This window comes from Lissotriton helveticus, chromosome 3_1 (genome assembly GCF_964261635.1).
Source record: "Lissotriton helveticus chromosome 3_1, aLisHel1.1, whole genome shotgun sequence".
Lineage (NCBI taxonomy): Eukaryota > Metazoa > Chordata > Amphibia > Caudata > Salamandridae > Lissotriton > Lissotriton helveticus.
In genome coordinates, this window is record NC_136061.1 from 127,943,317 (window position 1) to 127,963,158 (window position 19,842).

A 19,842-nucleotide genomic window follows, 5' to 3' on the forward strand; every position below is an offset into this window, starting at 1 on the left:
CAAGCCCTTCGTGTGCCGCTATTATTAGTCCTAACCTATGTTCCATGTTTGGAATTGCCCTATCCCCCACTCCAGGGATTCGAGCAAAAGGAACATTGTTTGCATCAGTTTTGTATGAGTATTTTACTGGAAAGCCTTTCGGGAGTGTTTCTATCGAATCCTTTTCTGTAGCGCTGACAGCCTGTAATATTTCGCTGTCTATTTTTGTTTTTGACCGTGTGATGGCAGCTACGGAAGCCGTTTGCACAGCTGCCTTTGCGGCATCATCAGCCAATGAATTCCCTGCAATGTGAACGCCATCACGTTGATGACTCAGTGTATGTATCACGTGAGTCTTTGGTAGTTCTTTTTGTAAAAGAACTACTTGTTTCCAGAGCATTTTATGCTTGATTGTGCCTCCTTTTGCATCCTTAAACCCATTCTGAAGCCAGATCTGCAAGTATTCATTGTAAGACTGAACGCAATAATACGAATCGCACACTATGAGTGTGGGGAATTCTCGATCGGTATTTTCAAGCGCCATCTTGAATGCCAGTAGTTCAGCTCGCTGAGCTGTACAATCTCCCAGAGATTGTGTTTTGGTGATAGCTGGTTTAAATTTCCCTTCGTGCCAGCGACCTTTAACAATCGCGCACGCAGCACTGTAAGCTTGTTTACCCCCCACTGCGGGTTGTGCTGATCCGTCTGTGTATATTACACAGGCGTATTGTCGTAAGGGCAGAATGTCGATTGGCAGAGGGAATGTTCTTTCATATTCTAGATTTTTCAATTCTTTTAATTCTGGATCAAAGTAGTATTTTACTTTGTCCGTTGTAATTGAATTCACCCATTGTATCCATTCCGGATTCAATGCTGTTGTTGGTAAATTACACGGTGTTGTCAATGCCTCAAAGGCTGATTCTGCTGTTCTGACTGTGATACGTCTACCGTCCGCTTTATCTTTTTCTCTAGCTATTGCGGTTTGAACTGCATGAACAATGTTTTCTTTAATACTGAGCTTCTTTTCAGCCTCTGTGTACAAGTGTGATTTGAATGCAATTGGTACCTTTTCTCCCTCATTAGAGGTCAGGTATGAGAATCCGCATCTTCCTGGGATGACTCTAATCACAAGATTGCTTGTGTTATCACGTGTTTCTAATTTTGTTTTTATTAACATGTCAGTTTGTAAGGATCTCAGAATTTCTGTGTGTATTTGAGTCCAATTGGTTCTTTTAAAATCTGGTTTTATTAGATCATAAAGGGGCTTGACCCTTTCTGCGTAATTTGCAATGTATGTTCTTCCGAAATTTAGGAAGCCTAGAATTAACTGTAGGTTTTTTAGTGTTCTAGGTGCTTGGAGTACGGCACATTTCTCTAGGAAATTGTCAGCCAGGCTTTTGCCTTCACTTGATAATTCATATCCTAAGAACAGGACTGTTAGATGGGCAATTCTAGATTTTTTAAAGTTGAATTTGTAACCCTCTGCTGCGAACCCAAGTATTATGGTGTTCACTCTCTTCAAGTGAGTATCCAAGTCATCATCTGTTAGGTATATGTCGTCGACATAAGATAATGCTTCGTCTTCATATGTTTGTAGTAACTCTGTTACTCTCGCTGAGAATAATCCTGGGCTGTTCTTGAACCCCTGGGGTAACCGACAGAATTGTTTTTGAGCGCCATTTATTGAGAATGCGGACAAATATCTGCTCTCTGGTGCTATGTTTTGACAAAAGAATCCATTAGAGATGTCTAATGTTGTTTTGTATTTTTTGCGCACTATGTTATTCATTAGTGCAGCACTATGCGAGTTTTGCACTGCAAAAGTTTTGTAACATGAGTTAAGGTGTCTGTAATCCAAAACTAGACAATATGAATTGTCTGGTTTGGAGACAGGAAACAAAGGGTTGTTCATTTGTGAGGTGCAAGTTTCAATCACCCCCTGGTATTCTAATTGGTCTAGGATTTCTTTTACCTGTTTTTTAGCTTCTTGCTTAATTGGGTACTGTCTTTGTGCAGTAGGTTGTGTTTTTAACTGGATTTTCTGAGGAGGAGAGTCCTCATCCCATCCTACGTGATTTTTATATAAAGCAGGAGCTTGAGCTACTGCCCACTTTCTAGCAAGTGTGTATTTTTTATGAATTGGGATATGATTTGAGAAGGCAGGCATAATTATTTCTTCGCCATGAGGGCAGTCCCTGATAAACTCTGGTGGCCAGTCTTTTTCAGCTAGAAGGATGTCATAGCCCTTGGAGAGATTATCCCAAAATAGTCCCCTTATTTTTCTAGTCTTATCCCCCTCTATACGTAATGTTATTTCATATATTTTGTGAGGTTTGCTAACTCTGGTGTCTGCAGTTTCCACTTGAAGATATTCATTCGTGTCCACTGTCTCCAGATGATTCATAAGGACTTTGCGAGCTATGCTCACTTCTGCTGCGCTGTCTAGCATTGTCTGAGCCCATTCTCCGTTTTTCAGTTGTGTCCTCAGTATTCTCGGCATTGTTAATTACTTTAATACTGGCTACCTTCTTTTTTGGAAATTGTAATTTCTTTTTTAGATGAGCAGGTTCCTTGTCTTTGGACTTGACGTGCTCTTCTCTTTGTTCTGATCGTCCTCTTCTTTCCGATTTCTGCGAGGAAGTTCGAAAAGATTGAGAGGGGCGTGTATCAATTTCTTGATATCTATCAGGCTTCTTAATATTATCCCTATTTCTAAGGTTGTATCTTTTCCCAGAGGGCTCACTTTGGGGAGACCTGTGTCCTTGGTTTGGAGATCTTTCTCTCCGCCGAGGAGACCTTCCTCTGGACTGGAATTTCTTTTCTTTAGGATTGGATTGTTTGTTTCCATCCCAGCTCTTTTTTTGTGATGTTAAATTATTATTAAAAAATACTTTTTCAGGACTTTCAATCAGTCGGGGTTTTACTGGTATTCCACCTAAACTATCTCTACCTAGTTCCTCATAGGATTTTTCTATAATTCTGGCAATTTCAGCTGGTTGGTCTGCTATACCTGTTTCTTTTAACCTTTGGCGGATCGCCACGTTTGCTGCTTCTCCCTTTATATTGGCTAGTAATATAGCCGAGACCTGCTTGAAGTCTTTTAGTAATTTCATACCAAGAGTTAAAGCGGGTTCTGGACCGTATTCATCTTGAATTTGTTTTAGCACATCTTGTATTACCGAGATGGATGGAACACCATGCGTTTTTGTGTAGATGGAAGCAAAGACTGTGCCCCAAGTGTCACAGTCCTCCACGTGTGGTGCGATTCCCATTGGAAGACAGATAGTCAGAATCCTGTGTTTTTCTAACGGGGTGGTGTCTGGAAACACCGCCTCTATTTGGGTGATTTTTTGTGCTAACCAGAATGGTATTTGTTCCCGTTTAGCTGGTACTTTACCTAGGCAGGACTGTATGTTCTGTGGTGTAATTTTATTTGTATTCCCCTGATGGGTCAGCTGTGGAATTTTAATTGCTGGTTGGATTGTTGAAGTCCGCATTACATATTGGACTAATTGTCTATGTACTTTTATTAATTGTTTTAGTTGTATTAAAAGATCTGCTGCAGACATCCCGTCGATGTCTGGATGTGGTGTGTATCCGGCTAGGACCGGCCACGTTGCTCCTGGTCTACCTAGTGGACCGAGCCTGGTGATGTGATTATTGTGTTTTAGGGCGCCATTAAACAAGAGCACGTGCTCTTGAAATTTAAGTGGTACTTCCACCTCCTCGAAAGGAGTGTATTCATCAGGAGGTTCCTCTGTTTTGTAATAGTGGAAGACCTTTGTTACAGCATTTGCTGCTGGAAAGTGTATCCATGAATAGAATACCTCTGTCTGCCGATATTCGTGTGCCTCTATTACGAATATGACTGTGCCACCTCTCGGTGTCAGTCCATTTTCTATAAGTTTTAAAGTTATAGATTTCCTTTTGTTGACCGGGATGAGTATTATATCCCGGTCTGCTTCTTGCATAGTATTATCAGCTGCTACGAGTTCAGCTGCTAATCTAGCTGTCTCTCTTTCTTCATCACTGTCTACCATTTTACCGACAGGAAGGTTTTTCCGTTTGTTTGCAGATCAGGTTTCTTATGGAAACAAAGATTAGATGCACAATATTTTGGAACAGTGTATCCTTCAACGTTGACTAAACCAAGAACCATACATAGGAGTTTCCTCCTGCGAGGTTTGGCGGATATGACCTTTCACCCACTCCAGACGTCTTTGGAGTATTATGGGAAAAAAGGGGTCTGAGTGAAAAAGCACGACTGAGTTACTCTAATGTCTTGCGTTAGTTTTATCGCCTTTCCAAATGTTTGGGCGCCATGTAGTGTAGTTCCTATTATCCCAATAGGCTCTGCGCATTGGAATAATACCTTCAATAGTATAGGCCTAGACCAGACGTTAACTAGGTCTTCTATTGTCGATATTAGACTTAAAGTTTTGGGTTTGCCAGCTAGCTCAGAGTTCACTAGAAACTTTCTCGAATAGGCAAGGAGGAGTTGAACCTCCCTGGATAGACAAGAAGGGATTTAGTTTCTGACAACCATAGAACATGACAACTTTGCTCTCCCCTAATCAAGAGTGTATCTCTAGAGTCGTGTGAAAACAAAAGACAACTTATTTTACTCAGTCAGTACGTGCATTCTTAGTCTCACCAGATTGTAGAGAAAAAGGAAGAGACGGGCGTGTTCAATAAAAGATGGTATTTATTGATCAGTCTCTTTTCTCATACAAGAGAAATGGATCGATATTATCGCAATACTTATGGTTAAGTAAAGTGCATACAATAAAAGCAGAAGTATAAAATAATACTGTAAAAACATTTATATGGTTTCTAAGCCATAAGATGGTTTAAAATGAATAAAATAGATACATACACATATACATTTGACTAATCGTGCTCAACTGGTGTTTCTAACTACGCCTACCCCAGTGTACCTGACCTAAGCCTAATACGTGGGCGGGAATAGAAAGTAGCAGTTTAAGTTAAGTTTGTTTTGCCAAGTGACTGACTCAAGAATTCTCTGCAAGGGGTTATTCAGTTCTGTACCTGGAATCTAGGATGAATGAGGGATGGTATCTCTCGTCTCTGGTCTCGATATTCCAGGCTGCCTGCGAGGGCTGCCCGGAAGCGCCGGAGCTGGATTTCTCGGCAGGAGAAAGCAGCGTCTCGTTTTCAGCGCGTCAGGAAGGCGGGGCTGCGCCAGCGGGGTCTGCTCTGCTCTGGGCTTCGGCAAGTCTGGCTGCTCCGATCTCGTCACCACCGCGTGTGTTTGCTTAAGGCAATACCGGTAATATTTATACCTGTAAGGTGCCGAGATTGACGTAAGGATGGACATAGATACGTCAATAAGGATGTCATACGAACTGGTCGTTAGCACATTCTTTTGCTGAAGTTCTCGGTGAAATCAAAACAATGGTCGCAGGGTTTTTCCCAGGTTGTCATAGGTTTGATTTGTTTTGAGAACTCCGTATGCCTTATCAGGGGCTGGAGGAATATTGCTTGTCTAATTAGATGGCAAGCGTTATGACCTAATCAGATAACACGTTCCTGTGCCGTGGTGTGGCTTCATCAGATAACGGTTTCTGCATCATGGGATGGCTGCTAGTTAACTTGTTAACCAGAACAGGGTCAGGAATAGGGGGATCGATACAGAACCTATAGGAATACATCACAGTGTGGCATAGAATTCCAGGAATCTTCTGTTGATGTCCTCCTGCCTATGTAGTATATGCCATGCTGAGTCCTCCACCGATTAAGGATCTGTCATTACATAGATTATTGAAGTCATTTTGTGGATCATTTGTCACTAGTTGCTCAGCTCCTGTCTAGATTTAGTAACATTTCTTTGTTTTTATATTTGCGATTTGTGGTGTTACAGGCTTCACGCTTGGGCCACATTGCACTGTTACATTTTTGTAAATCCTTGGCAATTTTGTGTTGTATATAAACTAATGTGTCTAATATAAATGCATTTGTTATATTCATTCCAATTATGTGGTGGTGGTCTTCTTAGGCATTAATTGCATGAGGTTATTCCACTTCGTATTATTTATTTTCTGTTCAAATGACACCATTGTGAACCACTGTTGCAGATAAGACACACATTTCCCTGGTTCCCATAGGTTTAAGGGTTGCTATCGTTGCCTTTTAAGCTGTTCCTTACTAAGTCAACAACTCTCTTCTCGATGTGGGAGAAACTTTAGATTAAAAATAGTTTAAAATATTTGGGATATTTCTACCTTTACGCCTCTTAATTTCTGCATGTCCACATATTGTTTAACACTGCCACCATGTATGTTCAGGGGGATCTTCAGGGTTTACAATCGTGTGACCATGCCCTCCAGTTCACCTGTGTAAGGTACCATAGAGACACATTGATTGGTTTAAGCGTGATCCATTTGTACTAGGAACCTGAAGCTATAAGACCTAGAGATATGTAAAATCATGTTGTTTTGACATGATTAATGTGTTGAACTGTTAGACGCTGTCAAGATAGTCGTTTAGCACATCTTATTACCAAGTTAAAACGTCTTCACGCAGGGAAACCTGTGTACGCATTCCTTATCATATGTATATGGACCTTATTTGAAGTTAGAATATAAAATTTGCATTTGAATTTTTTGTTTTGTTATAAAAAATGTTAATGATTTCAAACAGTGAACACCTGTACAGGTACAAAGTAAAGAATCTCATTGGACGAAGGTGATACAACACCAAATAGTATCTCAGTGATCTGGTGTTGGTAGTTTCCAACCATGGGCAAAGTCTCTTTTGGCCACCATCGAGGCAATGCCCACCAGAATGTGGTCACTCCAATCCCAAGAGGGCCACCTTAGCCATCAGGTTGATACGGTATACCAATACTCTGCCCAATCTGGCTCCAGGACTCAGCAACAATGGGGCAGTCCCAAACGATGTGAGGGAAGTCTGCATTTGGGCAGGTGCATTGAAAACTAGTGGGCAGGAAGTTTACCCGCTAGCCATAGGTGGAGATGGGAAAGAGATGTGGCATGGAAATATTCCAGTTTGATTAAGTGGAGGTGGAAGGAAATAGCCATTTCTTAAGGTGCCATTCAAGATTCCTTCCAATCCACCTCATCAAGCGGGCTAACCCATTCCTCCCATTTCTGTCGAAGGGCTGCAAATCTGTCTGGGGCATTAATGACCTGGGGTCGAAGGATCTGAGAGATATCCCCTCTACCGAGATCCCCATCAGGAGTTTGGCCTCCAGGGTGTTAAGTTCAGGTAGGTCCACCATGCCCGCTTTGTGTCCACATAAGGCATGTCTGAGGCAGCTGAATAGTTTTTTGACAAAATGGAAGGATAGTCACTCAACATATTTTGTGTGTGATAGACAAAGCAAATAACGTAATCTATTTTTTTCTCATTTTACAATACTTTTTCTATCTATGGTCCAAAGTATTAAAAACAGTCCTGAAAGAATGTAGTATCAAATCTTGCAAATATGCTCAACTTTTTTGTCAAGATGTGAAATTATAAAGGTCCTTGTATGTGTAAACAACAATTTAAAAGGTTAATGGCAATGACCATCTGTATATATGCAAATAGTTTGTTTGCTGAACCTCTGTATGTATGCAAATAGTTTGTTTGCTGAACCTCTGTATGTATGCAAATAGCTTGTTTGCATGTTAGAATGGTTTGTTGATATCCACTTGCCATGATAATGCTTGGGCATTTTTGTGACGAGTACTGCAAGGGAGATTGTTTGATGGAGAAATCTACAGTTTCCATGTGCGGTTGGCAATGACAGTGTGAAGATGTAAACTCCCTTAGTCTGTACTAGTTTTCTATTTTTTGTATGTTCAAAGGTATAGTGATTTCTAGGAGGAAAACCAACAAAATCTATGACTGACTGGCTGAGATATAGAAAGATCCTTGGTTCTCACACTCGAATTTTACATTTACTATACAGTACAGTTTCAAAGGATTACTGTATGAGTAAAATAACAACATGTCAAGATGAGTGTACATTAAATTGTCAGTTATTATATATTCCCTGTCACATTTCCAACCAGTTCTATCTTGTGTAAAGATACAGGTGTAGCTGCTCCGAGATCAGTTTTCCACGATTTGCCCTATTTACAGGCTTGTCTCATTCTGCAGATGGCAGCAGACATGGTGTACCTGGTGACTGGAGGCGGTGGGTTCCTGGGGGAACGCATTGTGGAGCTGCTGGCTAAAGAAGACTACATCAGTGAAGTCCGGATCTTTGACACCAGGGAAAATGAAAGCGTGAAAGCTTTTGCCACAGGTATGATGTTTCCATAACTAATCACACAGCCAAAAGAGGCTATTTGCAAAGCAAAAAATTTGCAGCAGTCAGTCACTAAATTTAACGCTCTGAGGCCCTTATTACGGGTTGGCCTCCTATTTACACCTAGGTCTGAATTATGAGTTGGTAGGTATTTAATGCATCTGATAAAAGCATATAGTGTTCACCGTATCACGCGGCTTTCGGTGATTAAGCACTAAAATCTGCATGTTATTCCCCACTAACTCATAATAGGTGTTATTTATCGCATCCAATAAATAACGTACCCTATGGCATTGTTATTTATCAGCTGTGATCAGTAGCACCTAAGCTCGTAATCAGGGCATTACTGTTTCAGTAGCACTGAAGCACTGGTGTTACATTGCATTATTTGTGGGCAGAAGAGATTGGCTCAGGACTGGCATAGCTTACCTGAAGAGGTCGCATAACAGGTTGTATTCCTTTATGGCCACGTTCGCTCTGGGTTTGTGCAGTAATTGGGTGTACCTACCGTCTGATACTCTCTTTTGCAAATATACCTAATCACTCATTTTAGGGGATTCTTTTATGCAAGAGGCTCGTCATTAACAATATGGAACTAATTGTGTGGTGCCACAAAGTACCCATGAAGTAACCCACTAAATGATGATTTCCTCAGCTTTAGATGCAGTGCCTACGCTCTTCTATCCGAGTCAGTCCATTAACCAGTGGCACAGTTTAAGGTTTTCAAAATTGTCCTCTTATAGGTGTTCTCCCTTATATCCCATGAACACGAATAGGGAAATCCAACTGAGCTGCACGTCAGAACCTAGAGGACCCCTGTTTCTTTCCACGTTATGAAATACTGCACTCTCCACCTATGCTTCTTGTGTGCATGTTGTAGTGTGAGGGCTTGTGCGTTTTGTGAGATGAGAGCCCATAGGATAATTTTAATTCCTGCATTCTGTGGGTGTGAGACACAGAATCCTTTTCTTTAGAGTTTGCTGCAATCCGCTGGTTCTAGAGGGAGGATTTCTTTGACCAGTTCCAGTAGTTCAGTGGCTTCTTCTACAGAACTGGCCTCTTCTTTCTTAATCGCCATCCACTTTCTTTCCCATTTCAAGTGATTGTATTTACTCCTGCCCTAAGTCACTTGCCCTGATTTCATCTTTTATAATCCTGTAGATGAAAGACACTCACTCCTTCTATATCATCCTTTAGTTTTCAATGATCCCAGTGGTTTGGGGCTGAGAATCGAATTTCCTAAAATGTGTGAAGAGTTGCATTGTGGGTAATGGAAAGAGAGCCTTTCATAAGGCTGTCATCTTTTTTGTTGTATCCAGCACCGCATTCCAGTATTTGTGGGGATTCAAGCCAAGCGTCGTGCTCCATAGAGATACTCGTGCCCCAGTGTATCGAATAGGATTCTAGACTCTTGACTTTGTCACCTTCTTCATGGGGTCCAGTAGTCCTGGAGCTTCCTCCAGTGAAGGGAGAGATGCTGCATGGCCTTTGACTACACAACCCCTGGGACCTCCGCAGATGGCCTTCATCATGATTGAACTTCTCAGTGACCAAGACTCATGTGCACCATCTGTACCACACTGCATAATTGTGTGCCTTGAAATTTCAAGAAATTCCACGACAATATTGTGAAATTATGCTTTTATGTTTAAATGTTGTTTACCGGTATCTTGTATCACTGTTGTTAACAAGCGCGCACCTTGTGTACAATCGTCTTGGAGGATACAGGCAAGAGAGGGACTTTGATCAGAAAATGGCACTCAGTGAGACATCTTCTTTGTGAACCAATCTCCTGATGTTATCTTGCAAGACTTCTTTTTATGCAAGTTACTCTCTCAGCTAAAAAAAAAAAGTGAAATCACATAATGCGAAAATTCAAGAAATTTGATGTGCTTTGAGGAATTTCTTGATGTTCGCCATTGTAATTACAAATTTGTATGGGGCTATTCGTACTCAACAGACCAGCACTTCAACATAAAACATTTTGCACCATACTGTATAGAGATTTTTTTCTAGGGAATGCTTCGTTTTGTGTCTAGTTTCCTGATAGGCTTATGGGGCATGTGTGTCTATGAAGGCAGTGGACCAGGGCAATACGAGGATGTAGTAGCTGTTCTTCGTGCTTTTCTCCATCCATCATTTGTTGCCACAACATTTTTCGCCCTAAGTGGGAAGGTGAAGTCCAAGACATGGGCCCCTTGCTCGCTGTGTCACTGGATTCAAGCTAGCCTGGCTGATAAGGGGTGATATCCTGATTATGGTCCCAGGATGCTTGTTTCTGGTTCAGGGAGTACCCGGCTTAGCAGTTTGTGCTTGACTGTTTCCATGAGGCACAGGGTCATAACTGATTTGCATATATCTGGGTCCAAACGGGAGTGACGTAGTGAGCAAAAGAACAATGGATTTAACCCAGTTCTTTTGATTGGGGGTGAATGTTTGATTTATTCAGCATTCTATCCATCATTTGTTGCCACAGCATTTTTTGATTGGGACAGAGGCAGTTCTTGCAACAATTCTAACCCTCTAATTTACAAAGAGAATGGATCCCTTTACAAACAGGTTATGAGATTCTCTTAGGAGAGGGATGCTTTCTTTATACTGTTATAGGGTTGTGGCTCTAATCCTTTATTCAAGGAATATTTTTGGATGAATACATGCAACTGGTAGGAAACCACAAATAGAATATTTTCATTTAAAAGAGTGTATAACTTGGCTGCAAAAGGCATCCCCGCAGCCTTGAGTATATAAAGAAAATACCTTATCTGGGTGCGCGGAGGATGGTGAAAATGAGATGTTGTGTCATCTGCATTGTGACATTTGGATGATAAACAAATAGACTGGCATGCTGCCTTTTTAGGTCTCGCTGGCCTTGCAGGGCGAAGCCCTGCCGCCAACGAGACTTATAGCTGCCTTGCTCCCTGCCAAGGGAGTCAGAGCAGTGAGCGAGCAGATACAGACCTGGGCACGAGCCGACCCAGGTCTGTGAACGCGCTTGAAAGTGGAGCAGCTTGTGCACGTTTGTTGCACTTCAGGCGTCCCAAGTGCCGTCAGACCAATTATCCCAGCATGAGACTTCACTTCCTCAGGCGCCGTAAGACCAATTATCCCAGCATGAGACCCACTTATCCCAGCATGTCACAGGCGCCTCAGGCTGCTGGAGCACTCAACTATAATTAATGCACAGTTGAGTGCTCCAGCAGTGTGGGGCGCCTCTCGGCATGCTGTGATAATTGAGCAGGCATATTACTGGCGCCACCACCACGCCTTCATTACTGCCCATTCCTCGGCGGTGGAGGAGGTAGAAGAGAGGCGGTGCTGGTTCTTTTTCGGTATTAGTATCAGGTGTCGTCTTTACATGGTCTTAATATAGAGTGTCGATTGCCTGTATTATTTTTGAATTCTCAGTCACCGTCTTTGAATCGCGGTAGTAATTTATTTATTGCCTAAAGCACAGGCTTTTTACTTTACTCCTTTAGTGACAGTTCCGGCAGTTGCGCCCGCAGTGTCAGCTCTTTGTGTAAACCTTGCCTGATGTATACATTTACATCGTATATTAGTCGACCATTAATTGGGCCAGTTTGCTCTCGGTTGCACTGCATGCACCTGTTGTTTTGCTTCCACATTTGAAACTTCGTTTTTACATAATCGGTGCTTCGAATCGTCGCAGAATTTGTCGATTGATTTTCTTTCCAGTATCGGGGCGTTAATTTGCCTTTCAGTATGGTTTCATAAATTTTTATTTTAGTGTCAGTTTTCTCGTCGTGTTTACTTTGTTCCAGTGTCAGTTAATTAATTCATTTGGCTCTGGCGTCAGTCTTTTAATGCGATTTTATATAGCGCGAACTTTACCCGAAGGTGTCAGAGCGCTTTACATAAGTCCTTTAGGTTGTTGCAGTTTCGGTTCTTTGATGTGCTCCATTGTCAGGAAACTACTTGTGTGACCCCCGCCCCCCCCCCCCCCCCCCCGCTCTCCCCGATTTATATCACCTCTCCCCAGCTAGTATCACCCCTGCCCTTCCGCGCACACACCTGGTTATGCTCTGCCTGCAGGTTCCCTTACCTCTCGGTTTGCACGGAGCTGAATGTCCAGTCTGTGCGCAATTTAAGGGCGGGGAGGGGGGGTAAGGGGTGCTATGAAGAGCTGGAAGGTTCGAGAACTTGAGTGCCTGCGCACAGGGCGTGGCCCGGCTATGCAGAGGGGTTGCATGTGCAGTGTATGTGCACGGCAGGGTCAGTGAGATGCATAGGGGGTAGAAGTGGGCGATCTAACAGATTATCAGGACGAGCCCTGGCTCTTAGGGCCCGTGCACGAGTCGAGCCCTGAACATGTTTGCCAGGGAAACATGCAACAAGTATCACACAGCTTGAAGTCAAATCGTGAATTTATTTCACGTGGAAACTTTGATATTAATTCTTCCATTACAACACTGCACTGAAAAGAACTTGTTTGCACTTAACTGACCTCTTGTTTTGTTGTTTCGGTGCCTAGGGCTCTCTTTTGTAACACTGCTCTTGGGGAAAGAGTTCATTTCATTTCTCCCTCCCTCCCTACAGTGTGGCTGCGGCCTTAATGTAACGCGTATGCAGCATTAATCAAAAGCAGAGATTGTCCTGTTCACACCCCAATTTAAAACAGGGAAATTTTTCTTGAGAACTGGGTTTATGTTCGAAACTGTGTTGTGATGTGTTGTCTTGGAGAAAAGATATGCCCATGCGAAGAGGGGTATGCCACGATGTTGCCTATGTGATGTTAACATAGTGGTGAGGTCGGGCTGACCTCATTATAATCAATAAAATGCGGGACTTGTGAAAGTTAAAGAGTGTTCCGTGTTTTTATGTGGTAACATAGTGGGTATTCTAAAGCTTTTACACTTGTTCGTTTCTTCGTTGTAGCCCTGGGCTGGTTTGTCTACTGCTTATAAAACTGGCTTTACTTTTGAAAACTAGTGTTCAGGGGGTCACGCATGGAGCGTGCAAATTCCAGACATACAATTTAGTTGAACAGACTACTCCCAGGATTTAGCAATATTAGTTACGGTTCGTTTTAAGGTTTATTTTGCACAATAAATTATGCACTGAAGTGCAGACTACAGTTATTTTGGAAGAATGGATTGAGGCTATTCGTTTCTAGCGGAAAAGCCAGAGCGGTTGGTCACCTGGAACTGCCTGCTTGCCGACCTACTCTATCTACAGTTCATTCACCACGTCAGACACAAACTACTTATACCTCTCAGTCTTACTTTCTATCTATTATATACAGCTCTCACCCCTATCTATTCATCATACCACATAATTCTACTACATAACACTCAATATACATCACTCAATCCCACCCCACACAATTCCACGCCGTCTAACAATTGCAATTCAAACCACTTAATTCCACTACAAACAAAACAAATATAAGTTAAAAAAATAATATCATTTACAACGTCAATAGTTCCAACTTTCACAATTGTGAGACCGATTGCCTTACAAATGCTTGTGATATAACGCAGCTACTTTCCATTCCTTCTTGCAGCCTGGCATGCTAATGCCAGGTAGACACTTATTTAATATAGTTGATGGTAGCGTGCGTTTTTGTATTGATTTAAATGTTATGTTTTGAATTTGAAACCTCAAAGTTTTTCCTCGTAATCCAGCAGATGACAGTGCGACTTCATGCTGTGGCCCTTGAGCAGTTGCAGTCGTTTTCAGTTACATGCAGGGATAATGTAACATGCTTCAATTTATATGAAATTTACCTTTTATAACTCTGCTCTTAGCCGATTCAGATTATGAGCTTTGCGTCCAGACTCTTGTATGAACTCTAATTTAGTTACATTTGAAAACGTTTTTTTTCTTGCTTGACCTATTCTAGGTAGTTTGATTGCTGTGTTGTCAATAAATATTGGTTGCACACTATAGGTTTCCCTTGGCCTCCAGGTAATAAAGATATGCCAATTTACCAACTGAAGCAGGGAGGACTTGTTGTTCTGTGAACCTGTCTCATAACGTAACTGATACAAGCATTTGCAATGCAATAGGACTTACATTTGCGGGATTTTGAGCTGTTGGTATTGTAAACTGAAATGCCTTTTATTATTGCAGGTTTTTACACATAAATAAATGGCATTGTCATTTACAATGCCAATAGCTCAAAATCGAGCAAATGCGAGACCTATTGCATTGCAAATGCTTGTTACTTTAGGCACTGTATATTTTATTGTATTGATTGCTTTATTTCTATAGCTATTTACAACCTTTTTCAGAGGCCTTAAAGAGCTCCAAAGACTTCTAGATGAGTGGTTCCAACTTCTCAGGTGCATGGATGAAGAAGGAAGGGAAGGGTGGTAGTTGAAGTATAGAGTATTGGCGTCGTGCAGGACTTCAGACTGGCTGCAGCGGCAACTAACCGTTCCTTAAGCATGTGGGAGATTTTATTGATTTTATTTTTTATTTAATACATTTTTATATAGCGCAGACTTAACCCAAAGGTGTCAGATCGCTTCACAATAGAAACAAGGGCCATATTATCAAGAAAGGGCGATACATTATCGCCGCTTTTATCGGCAGGAAACTGATGCTAAAGCGGCGATAATGGGCTTGATAATATGCCCTTGTGAATTTCCATAGAAGCCCAGGTTCTGGTGTTAACCTGGGCTTCTATGGGAATTCACAAGGGCATATTATCAAGCCCATTATTGCTGCTTTAGCGGCAATTTCCTGCCGATAAAAGCGGCAGTAATGTATCGCCCTTTCTTGATAATATGGCCCCAAGTATGTTACAAGAGGAGAATAATACATATTTACACGTTACAGAAACAAACGAGAATCAAGAACATGTCAAATTAAACAATAGATGTCAGTCACACAAAAAACACAAATTGCAAAAAAGGATGAAGATTGATCAGACATAGATTACAAATTTACAATAATGAAAGAACTTCCTTGCGGGACAAGTAAAGGGGTGAATTAGTTCTGGAAGTGGCAAGAGGATAGATTTGCAGGCAGTATACACAAATTGGTGACCTTAATCCTGGTTTTGGGAACATCCAGGATTTCTTTGCTCTTCTAAATCCTCAGTGGTTGCGTATGGTCCTTGTCGTCATTGAACCGAGAAGCCGCAACATCCTAAGCTTTGTTTGCAAAGGTGGGATTATCAGTAGTGTGGTCTTTCTTGATTTAAGGTTTCTCTGGTTATTTATGTTTTGCAGCAACTACTAAAGTGACAGTGATCAGAGGGGACATCACTGAGTACAGTCAGCTTTTGGAGGCCATGAAAGGGGTCCATGTGGTGATCCACACAGCTGCTCTCCTAGACTACCTGGACCTGGAGCCCTTTTGGAAAATGAAGGCCGTCAATGTTGGTGGTAAGAAGCATGAACCCAAGATGGAAGCAACCTCTTTATTCTGTTAAAATAGAGAAAAACATGTCATGCACAGGACAAATAATGTGAAAACCTTTCATGGCAACAGGGTGAATGTCTTAGACAGCAAAAGCAATATTGTAGGTTCAGGAAGGCGCTTCCCCAGTCCAACCTATATTTCAGACTCTGGCATTGTTGTGTGAAAGAGCTGTTTTCTCAATATCACCCCATTTCACCATCTTGTTCAGATCCAGTAGCATAACAAGAGCACCAAATGTCCTAATGCATGAAAAGATACTGCACCCCATCCACTGATTTGGTAGTAAACAAATAGTCTCTAATTGGTGTGATGTGTGCCCCTCACCACCCTGGGACCTGATGCAACTGCATCTGCTGCACTACTGATAACTTTAATGCATACATCTCTCCCGCCCTACTTGGACAACAGAGTTGGATGGGAGCTGCACTTGTCTACTGAACAGGTCAAGTGGTAGGGGGAGGGACCTATATAGAAGAAGTCGGAAGTGGCAGGGGTGTTTATGGAGGGAGTACTGCCTTTTTCCAGGTAAGTAATTGATACATGTTGCTTCATCCAAGAGTGTTTCATTTGCTGAAAACCTCTCACTCTGTCACTACGGGAAACATCTTTAATAAGCAACTATTACAACTTGTTATGGTTACATTGTGGTTTTAACAGTGCAAGTCGTTACATCGACTTGCACTGGAGGGCGCTCTAGACTAAGGAATAGTGTGAATTACTATTCCAACACCTTCCGGTTGGGTCCCGCACTTGCCTTGCTCGTGCGTTCCCTATGTTCCATGTTCCATTTGGAGTGTTCATTGTACATTGGAATTTGTAATTCTATCATCGGCAGTTGCTGCCGGGAATGAGCTGTACTGGTCCGAATAAAGTGACTCTCCACCTACCTTGCCTTTTCGGATGAACTTCTTTTCACTTCCCTACTGTATGTAGACTGGAGTTGGAATAGTAATTCACACTATTCCTAAGTCCTGCGCCCTCCAACGCAAGTCGATATAATGACTTCGGTTGTCAAAACCGCGATGTAAAATACCGCGTTGTGATGGTATGCGTGGTATCACCATATATTCGTCACTACACATTACCTGTATCATTGAGAGGTAATTAACAAAACAGTTACAATTCTTAAAACATTTTCAGGTAAATTATCGCTTGCTGTGTAATTTCTTTGTTAGATGACAGCAAAAAGTACAATCTAAGGATGGCTATTACCTTTAATACACCGAATAAGGATTTTCGCAGTTGTAGTCCTTTCCTTTCAGTGCTGTCCTTGGTCACATGTGATTACTACTGGAAGAGTCAAGGTGTTCTCTATTTCATAGGTTGAATGTCTACCTTGTCTAGTGGCCAAACTTAGTGGCCATCTTCGGGTGGGAATGTTCCTATCATCAAAGGAATTTCACTGGTAATAATCTTATTGGCTTTTTCCCAGCTCGAGTAGTCCCAGCAGGTCAGGAAACTAAATCAATGCAGGACAACAGCAGCAGACCAAGGTCAAGCACATTCACCCTTTTAGTTTCAAAATGTACTACTTTGAATGCAGCAACTTCCTGCAACTTCTGCTGAGAGGTGCCTATTTACAATAAGGATTAGGAACAAAAAGGAAGGTGCACTATATAAAAAATCAAGAAGTAGTTTCTTTGAGGTTTCTTCTTTTTATTCAGTTTCTTTGAAAAACAACAAAGGCACACAGTCAACGCGTTTCGTTCCCACGTGCCACGGGAACTTCGTCAGGGCTTATGTAATTGGATGAAAGCTGGTCTGGGTTATCACCAACTGGACCGAAGTGAAGTGTGTTTCAAAACGTGGAAGCCAGATACGTATCACATATATTAGGTAATGATATTCCTGCTGGAAATAAAAAATTCCGTGGCAGAGAAAACGAAGGGAACCCAATGTCTCCAAGGATTTCAAATAAAGTTATGTGGAGCCGCCTCCCTGAAAGGTCAGCAGTTCCTTGATAAGAGGCTGACAGACATAATAGCGCGTTTTTCCAGCGTTTTCTGCATGGATACTGCCTCTTTACATTGAGGGACCCCACTCCTTTGATATTGCTGCCTTCTGTTGGGTTTTTGGGAAGGAGACCACACCTTCAGTGGCGATACAAGAATATACCACCTGCATTTCTTCGACTCCACCTGAGATTTCAGGGAGGTGGCTCCACATAGCTTTTATTTGAAATCCTTGGAGACATCGGTTTCCCTTCGTTTTCTCTGCCACAGAATTTTTTATTTCCAGCAGGAATATCATTACCTAACATATGTGATACGTATCTGGCTTCCACGTTTTGAAACACACTTCACTTCGGTCCAGTTGGTGATAACCCAGTCCAGCTTTCATCCAATTACATAAGCCCTGACGAAGTTCCCGTGGCACAGGGGAACGGAACGCGCTGGCTGTGTGCCGTTGTTTTTTTTAAAGAAACTGAACTAAATCAATGCAGACCTGCTCTTAGATTCATATTACTTTTACGTAATTATGAAGTGTTTTCTAATGTGGGAGCTTTTTTAAAGGCTGCCACGCGGGCACAAACTTTGATGCACTTAGGAGATACGCTGTCGAAGTTTGGTACTCTATGAGATATTTTATCCTTCTGGCTGAGACATATATATTGGTCAAATCTTAAATTAAATTGTTATGATGTAAAATGTTTTTATCATTTTCTGTTCGTGAATAACTTTTATGGCTGCAACAAGGCTCCCAAATAAAGTTTTGAATTGAATTGAATGATCTTAAAAGGCAAAATATATTTTTTCCACAGCAGTTAGGACTGGAATTTGGTCTCTGCCATAATAACTGATGGACAAATGTTTTAGTTTAAGAGAGAAAGGGCAAACGGCAGACCAAGGTCAAGCACATCCAGTCCACATGCACAATAAATTAGAAAGTGATGCAATCACTTCCTGCACCAGCCGTCCAGAGGTGTCAGGAGGAGCCAAAGTTTCAAGAGGAAATGGAAGGTGTACTTGTTGGTAAGTCAATATACGCAAGTAGGAATCTGTTCCAAAATTGCTTCTGTTTATTCAATCTTCTGAAACTCGCACACAGCCCACATGTTTCGTTCCCGATTTTTGCCAGAGGGAACTTCGTCAGGGCTCCTATAATTAATCAGCTGGTCAGTGGCAGTGAGAGGCATATATGATGAAATTGGACCTCATAGGGCAGAATTGGCCTCAGTAGCAGTATATTTAGTGTACTCTTGTGTCTCAGAGTTGTAGCCTGTGGCATTGTCTCTCACTGTTCACAACCCAGGTATATCAGTACATCTAATATTGATGCCAGTAGGTCCAAGAAGCTAATTCCAATCACCTGATGCCACACTGTTATCCACCTTGAATCCCAGAACCTTCACTTCTATCGTAGATATGTATCCACTTGCTCTGATCTCAATGTTTGTGCTGTCCATTCCACCTCCTACTCTTTCTCTAATAATTATGCTCCCTTTCTTCCTTATGTTTTAATGAGAGCATGTGAAACTGTTAAATAAAGAAGCATTGGCAAAGCCAATAAAGAAGGCAAGCATGACATGGCAAGCAGCAACGGGTAGAAGGAGAGTGGGAGAAGTTGTAGTGGATGTCACTGGGAAAGCAGCACTGGGCGGAGGATCACTGAAGTAACAAGTATGGTCTATGCAACAGTGGACAAGCTACAATGCGGGAGGGAAGCTGGGGCACGGGGCAAGCAAAAACAACCGGCAAAAAACAACATGGATGGATCAGTGGGAAGCAACAGTGATGGGCAAGCAACGCCGTGAGAGGAGTAATGGTGGAACAAGCAACAATGAAGAAAACGGGGTAGGAAGAAGAAAGTACCTCAAGCCCAGTGCAAGCAATGGAAGGACACTAATCAGAAGAAGTAATCAGTATCTGGTCTATGTTCCATGGAAGGGAGAAACAAAGAGAAAGTGATACTGGAACCAGCAAATAAGACTGACAATGAAGCCAACAAATGGTAAGCAATGGCTGGGCTCCAAACCCCTTTGTAGTTTACAAGATGCACATGCGCTGTCTCAGGGTATAAATAATAAAAATAAGTCACTGTGACATGAGCATCATCATGGTTGCTGCTTATATGTCTGCAATGCATCAGAGACATCAAAGCAGGGCTATCTCTACTCCCCTCAGTATCAATAGGGGGGAGGGTGCTTTGGCCTTTGCATGCTCTTGTATGTGCACCTGCATATTTGACACTACATA

The 19,842-nt window shown here is 42.0% G+C and overlaps 1 protein-coding gene across 1 annotated transcript in view; it reads left to right on the forward strand.

Annotated features, from left to right (window-relative positions):
- LOC144822180 (3 beta-hydroxysteroid dehydrogenase type 7-like) overlaps positions 1-19,842 on the forward strand; it is a 125,062-nt gene that overhangs the window by 22,396 nt on the left and 82,824 nt on the right. The window contains exons 2-3 of the mRNA XM_078679371.1: positions 8,107-8,254; positions 15,454-15,609. Of these exons, the coding sequence (XP_078535497.1) occupies positions 8,107-8,254; positions 15,454-15,609 (304 nt within the window). The remainder of the gene's footprint in view (positions 1-8,106; positions 8,255-15,453; positions 15,610-19,842) is intronic.